The 15,147-nt window shown below is 42.8% G+C and overlaps 1 protein-coding gene across 3 annotated transcripts in view; it reads left to right on the top strand.

Moving 5' to 3' along the window:
- LOC121867939 (5'-3' exonuclease PLD3-like) overlaps window positions 1–15,147 on the top strand; it is a gene marked incomplete in the record, with an annotated part of 228,254 nt that overhangs the window by 180,721 nt on the left and 32,386 nt on the right. For all 3 annotated transcript variants that reach the window (XM_042368087.1, XM_042368086.1, XM_042368088.1), the window contains 1 exon segment: window positions 7,882–8,047. In XM_042368087.1, the coding sequence (XP_042224021.1) occupies window positions 7,882–8,047 (166 nt within the window).

Raw genomic sequence — 15,147 nt, 5'->3', positions numbered from 1 at the left:
GCCACTGGGGTCATACACTTCCGTCCGTCCTCAACAGATATCAACAGATGGCCACCAATCACTTACTCCCGACGCTCTCTGTACGTTCTAAAGCGTGGGAACGGTTATCCTGATGGCATTGTTACCGCGCGACTCAAGTCACTGAACAGATTCCACGTGCGCAGCCGTAGACACGGCCGTCATAAACATAAGCCCATTAGGACCGTAACCTCCACTAGGAAACCAGAGAAACCCACCCTTGACAGACCGTACCATTACACTGAAGTTCCACGGATATGGTATCATCTCCCGTCTTTACTGCTCTCCAACGTCACTTCCCTAGCTAACAAGTTTGACGAGCTGGCAACCACAGTGAGGTCAGCCGCCGCTAGCGTCGTTGCCATATGTGAGGCTTGGCAAATTGTGCCTGAAACGTGTCATATTGAGGGATATTAACTCTTTCATCACCTTCGTTCACATAGATGCGGAGGGGGCGTTGCCCTCTTCTGTCAAGATGACCTACGCCCGTCACGCCTGGATGTTCAAGTCCCAGCAGATGTGGAAGCATCATGGATATGTGTTGTGCCACAGGCCCACCCGCGCCACACTGCTTCCATCATAATCTGTGTGTCATAACATCTGCCTCACTCACCCACCAGAGACACTCTTATCAATCATCTCATTACCACCTCAGACCACCTAAGAGTTAGGTACCCATGTGCCAAGTTAGTACAGTACTCCCTCTTTATCGACGGATTTTTTATCGACGGTTTCGATTATCGACGGATTATTTAGACGGATTTTTATTTTGGCTTTATTTGAACTCTGCGGGCCTTGTTTGTACTTTCGCCGCTAGGCGGCACTAGTGGCACGACTAGCGTCTACCCTCGGCCCGCCTTCCCTGAACACAGACATCAGCCAAGCCGCGTGGGCAACAGTCTTTGATTTTCAACTTTTGCTGGTGGTTCATCACATCAACTTATATCACCATGCCTCCCAAACGACCTGCTGCTCCCTCTGGATCTAACGGTGAGTGGCAATTATGCTGACGCTTGAATGGAAAAAGAATTAGCGCTGAAAACAACTCGAAGAGCGCGGAGTTGATGGTTGCTGCTGGGTCAGCCACTTTGAAGGCCTAACTGAAAAGGAATTGTTGACGCAAAGGATCTGAAGCACGCTTAGCTTCAAGTGCACCAGTGACATCAAAAGTGATGTCATGTGCTGGATGATGCCTCTATTAAATGGTGGAAAAGCACTGAACATTTACAGAGACCCAAACCCGCCGTGATACCATTACACTTCCAAATTTCAAGAGGCAGGTGCTTAAGGAACTTGGCATAGCTTTCTAAAGGTGATGATCATGGTGTTGGTGATGGTGATAATCAGGGTGATGGTGATAATCAGGGTGATGTAGACAATTTGAAAGTAATTTGCAGCTAGCAAAGGATGGTTCTAGAAATTCAGACATCGTTATGGGCCGCATAATATAAAAGTGACTGGCGAAGCAGCATCAGCAGACACTGGTGGCAGGGGAAGCATACCTGTGAGCTGGAGCAACGCGGTGAACAAAAAAGGGTTATAGGCCGGAACAAGCTTCTTAATGCCATGAGTCAGGCTCTGGTGGAAGCAAGGCTACTCTAACCCACATCTCTAAAGAGGAAAAGTGCCCTTGATTGGGTAAAAGCTGCGAAGAATCGAAAGGACAGTGATGGTGGGAATGTGCGCGGTAAGAAGGTGATTAAGCCCATGTTAAGCGGCATATCGTCGCACGCATCTGCTCTCAAAATAAAAACATAACTTGCTACCAGTTTTCTACAGGAACAACAAGAAAGTGATGACATCTGACGGAAAAGTGGATTGGCTGAAAACTGCTTTCATGAGAGGTGAAAGATTATCTGATAGAATTTTGGTATGGAGTTCAAAGTGGTTTACATTCAGATAATTGCCCTGGCCACCTTGAAGAACTCAAGACTGCTCAATTTCAACATTGAGGCGGTTTTTCTCAAGCCAAAAACACCACCTCATCATCCAGCCACGGGACTCACTGAGCTGTGTTGGCGCCAAGAGAGTAAAGCACTACAGTACATTCAGAGTGCCTGATATGGAGGACACCTAGAAATGTGGAAGAAATTTGATATTGTACAGTGCATAAATTTATCGCTGAAAAGCTGATAATGAATTGCCAGAGAATCATTGTGTCCCATCATGTTGGAAAAATTGTGGCCTCAAATTCTGTCCCAGCATTCACAGGGTTCTAAATAGCCAGCCTCAGTTACTTAAACATAATAATCTACAGTGGCAAAGTGGAGAAGGGTCTTCTGACTCGCAGCTGCAGAGGTGCAAGAAGAGTTATTGGGAAAATGTTGTGATCCATTTACAAGTGATGAACCAGAACAATTAGTGGAGCTGCAGGATTGAACAGAATACAAGGAAGATGATTAAATGAAACTAAACTTTAGAGACCCTAGAAGTAATACACGAGTGCCCTCTGCTCGCCTTATGATATTTATCTCCCTGATAGGTCCCTTTAAAGCAAAGAGAGCTATATTGAAATAATAGTGCTACATATAGAACTTCGTAGAGGAAATGAGAAGCAAGAAAGTTGCATCCACCATCACTCAACTTCTTCTAGTCGCTGAAAGTGCTCACATCGCCGAACTCTGCCGCACATCTCTGCACAGAGGTGAAGGCCGTATTAATTTTCACAACAACAAGACGTAGAAGCTGCCGGCACCTCACAACAACAAGACGCAGTACCTGCCCACACCCCTCAAGAAGATGCAGACCTTGACTCATCATACTCATCTGATTGGTCAGGCTTTTAATAAGCCTCAATCATCACACTTGTATATACTGTACACTGTATTGTTTACTGTAAGGACCGATGTTCACTTCAATAAATGAAATCGTAAGTTTGCTAGTATTTTTGTCCACTTATTATATTATTATTTATACACTATTATTTAAGGTTATGTGTAAAGGAAACGCATTAATGCTTAAAGGTACATTTATTCAACATATGCTAATAATAGTTAGAAAAATTACGTAACCATCACGGTATCGACGGTTTCTTTATCGACGGCCGTCTACAGAACGTAACCCCCGTCGATAAAGAGGGAGTACTGTATTATGCGGGGATTGTAATGAAATTGACACCACTGATATCACTATCACAAGTTGTGAACTTCCCCACACATGGTCAAAATACCCTTGACCTTATCTTAATCGACTTAGCGGACCAGTACCAACCACCTCAACCAATACCTCCTATCTAGTGTAGCACACACCTATCAGTGCTCTGGTCCCCAGCTGCCACTCCCATTCATGTACAAAGACCCTACATCAAGACCTACAGGCCGATTACTGAATCTGCAGTGCATCTCTTCGGGCAGTGGATAGTTCACCATCCCTGGACTGAAGTACTTAGCGTTGGATGACGTGGAAACCAAATGGATAATTTATACCAACTTCACCACGGAAGCTCACCACCACTTCTTCCCAGAGAAGTCTGTCAGATCTCACTCTGCTGATTTGCCCTGGATCACACCTCGGATCAGAAAACTTATGCAACAGAGAGACAGAGCCTTTTATCTCAATGACCACAACTGCTACAGGTCCCTTCGCAACCGAGTCATCCGCGAAATACGCACTGCAAAGAAGTCTCACTACTCAACCAAATTGCAACACCTGAAGCAGACCAACATCAGTCAATGGTATGGTAAGCTTAAAGAACTCTGTGGACTAAACAATAAGACACACCCCCTCCCCTTCCTTAACCATCTCGCTAATGTTGACGCAGCTGAGCAATCAAACAACCATTTCGCTACTATATGCCAGACGCTCCCCCGGCTTGACACAACCAATCTCCCTGCTTATCTACCAGCCCCCTTTCCCACTGACTTAGTAGAAGAATTTGAAGTAGCAAAACGTCTGGACAAACTAAAATTAAAACGCTCCACCACCCCCATTGACTTACCAATGAAACTCTTCTAGGAGTTCTCCCCGAAACTTGCTAAACCCCTCTGCCCCATCATCAATGCTTCTCTCAGTCAAGCCAGATTCCCTGCTGACTGGAAGACTTCTTATGTATCACCAGTGCCCAATTCAACCAGCCCACAACCCTTAAATCAGCTGTGACCCATTGCAATCACCCCAATACCCAGCTTAATCTGTTTTATGCTGATATTGCAGGAGCCGTAGATCCTCAGCAATTTGGTAATATGAAAACTTCCTCCACCACTCACTGTCTTGTCAGCTTTCTCAACTACATATACCACCATCTGGAGAAAAGAAAAACGTCTGTAGCTGTCGCCTTCATTGACTTCACTAAAGCATTTGACCGAGTCGACCACAATTTAATCATCAACAAAGCTATCGACCTCGGGTTTCGAAGAAGTCTTATACCATGGCTTACAGACTTCCTCAGTGACCGATGCCAAGCTGTACGCTTCCGAGGGGCTGTCTCCACCTTTCAGTCAATCACCTGTGGCGTCGCCCAAGGCACCAAGATGGTACCACTATGCTTCCTTATGCTTATCAATGATGCCCTACGAGAAACCCCTGCTCGCCGGAAATATGTTGACGACTACACCTTGGGGATCAGCTTCAACAATTCTGCTCCCGACTTTGCTGCCTTTCAGGATTTATTGAACAGTCTACAAAACTGGGCCACCAACAACCACATCACCATCAACCATACCAAGACTATGGTTATGCACATCAATCTCTTCTCCAACGTTGTCCCACCCCCTTCCATTACTTTAGGTCCCAACACACTCCAGGTTGTAGATTCCACTAAGCCCCTCGGCGTCACCATAGACAACAAACTGAATTGGAAACCACATGTCAGTGAAGTTGTCAAATCCTCCAGCTTCCGTCTCTACCTCCTCCGTCGACTCAAGTCCCTCGGAGTTCCTGCACCCGAGCTCCTCAGTGTTTACTCAACATTCATACTTCTCAAGCTCACCTATGCCTCCCCTACCTGGCCTTCCTCTGTAAATGCCACACAATGTAAACACCTAGAAAAAGTACAAAAGAGGGCATGCAAGATTATTCTCTCCCCTTCCTACTCCACATATCAAAAAGCGCTCAACACACTGACCCTTTCGGCTCTCACTGACCATCACCACGACCTCATCTGCAAATTTGGTGAGAAGCTTCTGCACCATCCTCGACACCAGCTCCTACTACCACCTGAGATCCCTCGCCCGAGAATTGATGTTCGACACCACAACCGCATCCAGCCCATACGTGCACGAACTGATCGCTATAAGAACAGCCCAGTCCCAACCATTGTAAAAATTATCAATACAGTAACTTGTAATATACCTGTGTATTCACTCCCAGTAAATCTTACTTTTTGCACTGTCACTATGTTGAAATGCCCTGTAGTTTGAGCTTTTCCCCATCTAGTTATTATATATCTTATCTGTATCACTTAGGTTATTTGTATATTACAGCTAGACCCCGACTTACGACAGGGTTAGTGACCCATATCCAGGTCGTAAGTCCGAATGGTCGTAAGTCCGACATAGATAAAAAAAAAAAATATTAAATAAAAAATCTACAATGAAATACAGTACAGTAAAAGTAATAAATAATGAGCAATGGATACAGTAGTACAGTGAAAGTAATAAATAATGAGGAATGGATACAGTGTGACTGAGCACTTACCTTTAATGTAATCAGCTGAATGCACATGGGGCCCCCATAATTTTCTAATTATACATGGAGACTACATTAACTGGAAACGTTTGATCATAAATATGTATATTAAAGTTGAAAAAAAAATTGGTCTAACAATGGCTGATTAAGTAGTAAACAGTAAATGAGTCGAGTCTCACTGTATTAAATCAAACCCATTCCCCCAATTATGTAGCAGCATATTTTCAGCCTTCTGGCTGCCAAGCTCTTTTAATAAACTAGTTAGTGTTATTATTATTACACACACACACACACTCCACAGCCACACACACACACACACACACACACACACACACACACACACACACACACACCTCACACACACACACACCATCACACACACACACACATCACACACACACACACACACACACACACACACACACACACACACACACACACACACACACACACAGGGGAATTAGCCATTTTGGGATGTTGCGGGACTTTACTAATAGACCCTTCTCTCTAGGAGGAAGGTCTCAGAAGATGCCAGTACTCGGATTATGGAAGGCAGAGGGCTTTTAATATTTTGCTTATAAAATGGCACTGAATTGACTTAGGAGAATATAACTTACATTGCTAAATTTCTTGTAAGGTACCGATTAATTTGAGTATAAACGTCCCTTATTTTGCACCATACTTAATAATTTTAGTAATTTACTTAGTACAGCTCCTCCCCGACTTATGACAGGGTTAGGGACCCAAATCCAAGTCGTAAGTCGAAAATGCTTAAATAATACATAGAAAATCTAAAATGGGTGTCTCTTTCTCTTCTCAGCACCACAGAACTCTCACTTTTAAGCTTACTAGCCATTTTAAAGTGAATTACAAACGAAAATTTTGTCAGTACACAGCGTAATCACTGACGTTGGGACTCGAAAATACGTAATTTGACAAAATTTTGGTACGACTGGGGCGGTCGTATGTCCGGGTGGGCGTAAGTCAGGGAGGAGCTGTACTATACATTTGAGTACAGGTTGTGATAATTTATGTGGTTTCAGTTTCAAAGCTTTGTAACATCACTAATGTATAATGAGTCTCCATATGCCCAGTTTATTCATTGATGAGTTGTTTAAGTGCAAAAGTAGCCCTGTCAAGCTGCCATGTATCAATTAATTTTAAAATAGAAATTAGAATGTAAAATGTTATAAGACAACGGTTTATTAATTAGTGCTGTTAATGTGTGTGCTGTGTCTTGGCATGCCCCCTCACCACCTGACTCCTGAACAAACTCTTCATCAACTTCTTCAAATCCTACAATGTGCTTGGCAAGCTCAAAACACACACACACACACATGAGAATTAAGACAACAAGCATCCAGTGAGAGTCTTGTTGTGTGACTGCATTAAGGTGAATTAAAAGATGAGCTGTTGAGGAGCTTATTGCTTGGCAACACTGGTGTATGTTACCACTCCTTTCCATTCCATCTTTCTAATCACCCGCACATTTCTACTTTCTCACTCCATATTTTAAAATGTTATGTAATGTAATGTTGAAGGGATACAAATTTGCTCATTTATTCTTGTACTTATGACAATCTCCCTAAAAATACTTTATTTTGTGTTTATTCAAGACATCTTCAGGTCATGAGACCCACTAATCCCCCACCCAAGAAAGGGTGACCTGACATTCCATCAGAAGGTCAGTAATATGAGAACACTAATCCCTCACCCTACCTCCATCTGACATTGAGTCAGGTCCCCCAAAAAAGTTTTAACTTTGATCTTGATGCAAGACATTTTCAGAAAATTCTCTCGATTTTCAACCTCGGAAAATTTGTTCCTAAGGCCGGAAATTTTTGGAAAATTCCGGCTTTGGGAATGATTTTTCGAGCAAATTTCAATTTTGGCTATCGGAGATTTCCAGGTTTGAGGGATTCAGGCTAAGGGAGATATTATTGTTACATGATTAACATAATGTTGAATAAGTAATTATCACATGCTACCTGATTTCTCTGAGGGCAGCACTATTCAACTTATTTTTAAAGAGTTTAAAGAACATATTTGATGTCTTGGATGTTGGATGGCCAGACTATCTACATTGTCATGAACAACATTACCTGTATGGGAAGGAATCCAGAGGAAACTAAGGAACTTTCCACTATTTCTTTTACTTTTATTTTGCACTTTTGTTTTTGGTTTTGAATTGTATTTTAAATGTGATGAATAACATAAGAGTAACTAAATAATTTTCAGGTTTTGGCCTGTCATTGATGACAGTCTACGTGCTGCTGCCATGGAGAGAGGTGTTCGTGTACGCATACTGGGCTCACATTGGACTCACACACGTCCTGATATGAAGTACTACCTCAGGTCTCTGCAGGACCTTACCAGTATTGCAACCAAGATGGATATTGAAGCAGTATGTTGACAATTTTCTGGAATTAAAGAGACAGAGAAAAATGAAATGTGCAAGAGAAAGCTGGTGAAAGTATAATCCACTTTATGGATACATAGAAGATAGGTAGCATAGACTGTGGTACTGTACAGGTGTCCCTTGTTCAGCCATAGTTGCCATATGACTTTAATTTTGCTCATTTCTGTATACATGTGAGTTAGGCATTGAAAACTGTATTATTTCATATTTGAATATCTTATTTGATGATGAATATATCGTCATCGAAAACATTTATATGTACGAACCAGTGAGAGTACTGTACTGTACTGTACATTCTTACTCGTATTGACGCACACATTTTCCTTTCTGTCAAATATTAACAGTCAGCTTATAAAAAACTGTATAGTTTTATATTTATGTATCTTGATAGCCATTTATGGTGGTTGGTATTGAACCTAAAGATAAATTTTTACAATAGTACAGGTCCACCACCAATTTTCCTTGCCGGATTATCCGTTTTGCCGGACCAATAGAAGTCAGGTAATAATAATTCAACAGTATGCCTCTGACCCACTAATTATACACCTCCTGTGTCTCTAAATGTGAAAAACCTATACAGTAATTTTGAGCAACATTACTGTACACACTTTGTACGGTACAGTAGAACGTCGATTTAAAGCGATTCAATTTAAGATTATTGATTTAAAGCGACACCCACAATTAAGGACAATGTTTTAATTTAAAGCGAATCTTTCCTATTTTGCATGAGTCAATCTGGCGCATCATATTTTAAAATTCGCGCCTAATGTTTCTCTTGGCACGCTACACTATCCTAAGGACAAAGCTGTACTGTACATGTACTCAAAATAATGTACTACATGATAACTAAAATTTTTGTCTAGTGTAAACTATAACATGATTATACTGTATTCAAATTAATCACTATCTTATTAGAATTCCAGCAATGTAAATTATATTCTCCCCGGTCACTTCTGTGACATTTTTTAAACAAAAAACAAAAACTCAATCTAAAGCACATAAATAAACAAATAAATACTTCACTAGACCTTCAGCCCCAACTGTCAAATGTGTCACCCGAGCACAGGTCAATGACCCACAGCGGGGCCTAGGGGGGAAAAATAAGAATGGAAAGAAATAAAAAAAATAGGAAATGGTTATATTAATCTACACCTCGAAGATGCCGGAAAACCAGCTTTTTAAAGTGAGACTGTTTGTATGAGTATGGAAACACAGAAGAAGGCAGAGCATTCTACAGTTTGGCTGTGTGAGGAAAGAAGGATGCACTATAATGGGTTATTCTAGTGTGACCGACATCCACACAGAAATGGTGGGCACCGAGGGCAAGACGTGAGTTACGAGCCCACAGCTTTGCCGGTGGTACACAGGATGCCAAATCCATTGAACATTGCCCGTTAAAGTACGTGTAAAAGAGAGCAAGTGAAGCAACACTGGCGAAGAGAAAGGGAAGAAAGATTTATCAACTAAAGGAGGAGAGTTAATAAGACAAAATGCCTTTGATTCCACCCTATCTAACAGTTGGACAGAAGAAGAGCCACCCCAGATATGAGAGCAGTACTCCAAGTTAGTATGAATGAATCCCTTTTATGCTTGAAGCAACTGCTCAGGAGTGAAGTAGCTACGGCATCTGTACAGTATTCCCAGCTTTCGGGAGGCAGCTTTAGCAATGTTGAGGATGTGTGGCCTAGCATATCTATTTTACAATTTGGCAGAATGATTGTATCCTGAAATGTAATTGGTGGGAGATCATCTAATTTGGAAAGTGTAATTGGTAAATACTGAGTTTTATTAATATCGAATTTAACCAAGTTTCTACCTCCCCGATGCTGCACAGACCAACATTGATAAATGTAATGATATCAGCTCTGGAAACGGATCTAGTTTGAGAGTTAGGGGAAAGGGGAAAATGTGAAGAAGAGTAAAGAGTAGAATCATCAGCGTAAGAATGGATAGAATTAGTTGTAGCGTGAAGTAAATCATTCATAAAAAGAAAGAAGAGAGTAAGTGAAAAACAGAACTCTGTGGACACCTCTATTGGTAGAGAAAGAGCGAGAGATCGATCCCTCGACAACAACTGCCATGGATCGGTTTTCAAGGAAGCTAGAGATTAGAAAAGAAAGCAGGGAGAGAAACCAAAAGAGGGAAGTTTAGAGAGCAAAGACTTGTGCCATACCCTGTCAAATGGTTTGGAGATGTCGAGGGCCACGACAAAAGTTTCCCCGTAATCCCTAAGAGAGGATGACCAAAGATGGGTGTAATAGGAAAGCAGATCATCAGTAGATCTCGCCTGGCGAAAGTCATACTGATGATCCTACAAAAGAGAAAGGCGTTCAAGGTGACGGAGAAAATGGGAGTTCAAGATAGTTTAAAAAATCTTAGAGAGGGATGATGTAAGGGCAGAAACGATCCTCCGGCTAGTTACCGCTGCTAACTCGCTCGTTTGCTGGTGCATACGACACTTGGGGTGGTTGGAAGGAGGTGATAACGGCAGCAACCCTCTCCGCCACGAGCAGATTCAACCCAGCCGCCATACCGTCAGTATCTAGCTACCCTGCTGTCCGTCAAATTCTGGCTGTGATCTCATCATAGGTCCTGGACTCGTGGGCTGTGTTCCCAGACCTTCACCTATCAACTGCCAACTCTCTGGTCATCTACCACTACCGCATACCACGACCATCAGTTCATCACATTCCGTCGGTGCCCCGGTGTTCTCCTGCCTTTTCAAGACGTTGCTGAGTGTGGAGCGAAGTGGACGCTTCCCTGCCCTGAGTGTGCATCACCGCGTTCCAGAACCTTCCCCCAGGGCCACTGCCGTAGGAAATATTTGTTCATTGTTTGATTCCATTAATTGCTGACTCCCCTTTATTGTTCGATTCTATCAATTGTTGACTCCATTTAATTGTTTGAATCCATTAATTGTTGACTCCCATTATTTGTTTGATTCCTTTAATTGTTGCTTCCATTAATTGTTTGACTCCCGTAATTATTTGATGATTGTTGAGTGGTGTCAGAGTTTTGTGATATATTTTTATAGTAAAGAGATGCCAATCTCTAACGGTTGTTTGTTATTCCTCGGAAAACCATGGTCCTTGACTTTCCTATATTAAGATCCTGATTAGCCTGGTAAGGGATTTCTATCCCTAAGTCCCAGGCCTTTACAGATGAAGTTAGGGCAATGGGTTGATATTTAGAGGGATTAGTTTGGTCACCCTTCTTTGGGTGAACAAGGCATGCTTCTAAGAAGAAAGAAAGGTTTGGGTTTTGAGGCAAAGGCAAAAGAGGCGAGCAAGCACAGGGGCCAGAGCTTCAGCACACTCCCGCAGAATACAAGGGTGTATTTCGTCTGGTCTATGCACCTTTCTCACATCCAACCTGGATAACACACCAGTAACCCTCCAAATGGAGATTATAGGAAAGTGCATAGGATCAGTAGGAGGAGCAGGGGTAAGAGGGGTAGAGTTGGAATCGTCTCAGGTGGAATTAGAGGAGAATAAGGTGCCGAAGAGATTGGCTTTGTCAGGGGGAGGGCTATAGAGTTATCAGGTCAGAAGAGAGGAGGAAGAGAAGGCATGCAGAAGTTATTACAGATGTTTTTGGTTAAGGACCAGAAGGATATACTAGAGGAAGAATTAGTCAGGACAGCTGTCTTTTTTTTTTAATTCCGCTTGGCCCCACGAAGACCCTTACAACGATTCCTAGAAGTAATGAAAGAGGAGTTGGTAATAGGAGAAGGAGATAGTTTCTTAGCTTGATATGCCCTATCTCTCTCCCTGCATGCAAGAAAGCAGGAGCAATCAAACCATGATTGTAAAGTAAAAGTTTTGGTAGAAGAGGGGATAAATGTACTCACACCACCCTGTATAACCCCAGCAATGCTGTCAGCACATACCGAAGCGTCCCGAGTGGAAAAGCAACATTCATCCCAAGGAAAGTCGGTGAAGAATTCTCGCAAGGATTGCCAGTTTGCCATCCAATAGTGCCATAGTTGATGTTTAGAAGGGGGTGGGGAGGTGGTCGTGCCCAGTTTGATTTAATAGAAATAAGATTGTGAGGTAAAACAAGTTGATAGTGTCGATCAGGAACGAGTGTAGGGTGTTTGAATATATTTGTTCCAGATCATTAAATAAGGAAAAAGGGAGTGCCTCAGCTCCACCTGGGTCATCCCTTGCAGAGCCAAGCCACTCTCTTTGATGTACATTGAAATCCCCTAGGTAGAGGATCTCAGTGTTAGGGTGAGTGGATAGCAACGACTCATGGCAAGAAGTGAGATAGTCGAAGAGTTCTAAATAGTTGGTAGAGTTGAGAGAACAGTATAGGAAATAAAGGAAAATAGTCATAGTTGGTAGGCATAATTTAAGCCAGATAACATCATAAAGGGAAGATTCAAGTTCTGTGAGTCAAGCTATAGGTGTAGGTGTGTTGCAGTAGGCACAAACACCTCCCTTAGAACGGAAAGAGGTATAAAGGTTGTAGTTGGAGACTTGAAAAGGTTTAGGTGAAGCTGCTTTGGTCAGTTGAAGTTCAGATAGTAGTAAGAGGTCGGGGGAAGAGGTATAATAGATGGTGCTCCACAGAAGGAAAATTGGACCTCGGGTCGCGAATGTTGGAAAAATGAAGTGTGAAAAATGCCAATCCACTCAGCAACCGCGGTGGCATCAATTGAGGCCCCAAAAGTTTGATGATAATCAGGTCGGTCCTGGGGTCCACAACCTTCCCGACCAGTGGGTCCCTTCCGAGAAGGTCCCGCTTCAATATTAATATCAACTGACATAGGAAAATAAAATAGAATGAATAGAACAGATCAAGAGTGAGTACGGTTATATTTGTTGTGTTGTCAATAGTAAGAGAGACAGTTGAGATCCTGCAGTTGTGTATAAATATATTGATGTATTACTTGTGTAAGAATATTCTGGAATGCATTGCATCATTTTTGTTATTATTTACTTATTATTATAAGCCTCGATCAAAGTAGAACATTCTAGAACCACCCAGGTGTCTCTGGGTGGTGCTAAGATTTTTGAGATGCGTCTGTTGGGGTATATAAGCGGCAGTGTGCTGACTATATATTTGAAGTGAGAAGTCCAGCTGTGAAGCAATTACCCTGTTAACAGTGTTGTGAAGAATCAGTGCTTATTATAGAAGACTACAGTGCACAAGTGTGTTTCTGTGACCTGTTGGAAATCTACCTGCCTGTTGTTTGTCTGTACACTGATGCCGATCGTCGGGAAATTACCGAAGACTAGCGGAACAGACCAGTGGTAATTTGACAACTCTTGTGAGATATCTACTGCTCTGCACATACAACCCTGGCCGCTGGTAACCAGTGGTGGAAGGTGGGTAAGCGGTGAAAGGAGGGTCGCCACACTGGTGTCAGGAGTGGGATAGCCTAGCGATGAGATATCAGTCAAGATGGAAGGTGAAGGCGTCCAGACCAGAAGCCAGGCCAGGCAAGGGGAGATTTCCATGGCTGATCTGATGCAATTCTTACAATCACAATGAGAAGAACAGAAGGAGTAACAAACAAGGTTGCAAGAACAGCTATGATCACACCGAGAAGAACAGAAACAACTACTGCAAGAAAAGAGCGAAGAACATAAACAACAACTACAAGAACAGAGAGAAGAACAAAAGCAACAACTACAGCAGCTGCAGGAAGAGATCGACAAGAAAATTCAGGAATGGGATGAGGCTTTGCAAGCAATGTGTAACAGATGGAATAATGCATTTCATGATGTGCAAGTTAAAGTGGGTGAAAAACTAAAACAGCACAAACAAAAAGTGAGTGGTGAGATCACAGAGGTACGAGAGGAGCTAATAGTAGTGAACAGTGAGCTACAGAAAGTCAGAAGCAGAATGGAAGCTCTGGAGAATTGTCTAACAGCAGGCTATCAGCCAATTATCTAGTGACCCCTATAATTGTGATGGTGTACGTGAAACATTGTGTGTGCACGCTCCGAGTGGAATGCAGGGTGTTGAAAATTCTGGAAATTACTTTGAGCGTATGGAAAAAGGGAAGTGCTGAGCTGAATTATAGAGCACTTGAGTTCAGACCCCAATCTATGTCAAGTGAAGTGGGGAGTGCCAGTGAAAAAGAAACCACAGGAATTTGATGGCAAGGTCTCATGGGAAGCCTACCAAGCACAGTTTTAGTTAATAGCTGAACAAAACGGGTGGGACGACAAACAGTGTGCGTTACAATTAGCCACAAGTCTTAAGGGCACTGCAATGAAGGTTCTCAGCCAGTGGACAGGAGAAGAGCGTAGCAGTTACATGTCACTCGTAAAGGTATTGGAACAAAGGTATGGAACCAAGCACCAAAATGAAGTTTACAGAGCCAGATTCCATACTCGTACCCGTCATCGAGGTGAAACACTGCAACAGCTTGCTCAAGACCTGGAAAGTATGGCTCATAGGGCACACCCTGGAGCATCACCTGACCTGTTAGCCATGTTATTGAGGGATCAGTTTGTGGATGCACTGGACAGCATGCAACTCAAGATTCAGGTGAAGCAGTCCCAACCTGTAACTCTACAGGAAGCTTTGGCTACAGCCCTGGAGTTTGAATCGTATGTGAGGTCAAGTTTACCAAGCTTCAGGGCGGAGTCTAGCGCTGGGTTTAAAGCATGAAAGGGCCAAGTACAAGAGATGGAGAGATTTAAAGAAACCTGCTAGTATTGTTAAAATATTGGGCATAAACAGGAGGACTGATACAAGCGGAAACGAAAGCGATAGCAGATGGACACTTCAAGACTAAGTGCCCAAAGAATTCCAAGAGAGTGAAAGAAGAACAGCCCACTAAGATGGGAAACTGGAGATGGCTGGTGCTGAGGGGCAATGATCAGCTTGTCTCACCAGAGCCCCATTATTTACAAAATGTAACCGAGCCACTGAAAGCAGTGTCCAGGTTGAAGGTGAGATCGATGGCGTAAGTTGTCCGTTGGTGATCGACACAGCCTTCGGAGCAGACTTTTGTGAGGCTGGACGTGGTTAGTCATCGAAAACTATCTGAGACGTCACAGTAGCTGTGCGGGATATCCGGTCACTGCACAGTGCTAAAGGAACTAGTGGATATTGTATAATATAAG

Source organism: Homarus americanus, unplaced genomic scaffold, assembly GCF_018991925.1.
Source record: "Homarus americanus isolate GMGI-L3 unplaced genomic scaffold, GMGI_Hamer_2.0 scaffold37032, whole genome shotgun sequence".
NCBI classification, from domain to species: Eukaryota; Metazoa; Arthropoda; class Malacostraca; order Decapoda; family Nephropidae; genus Homarus; species Homarus americanus.
This window is presented reverse-complemented; position numbering and strand designations above follow the sequence as displayed.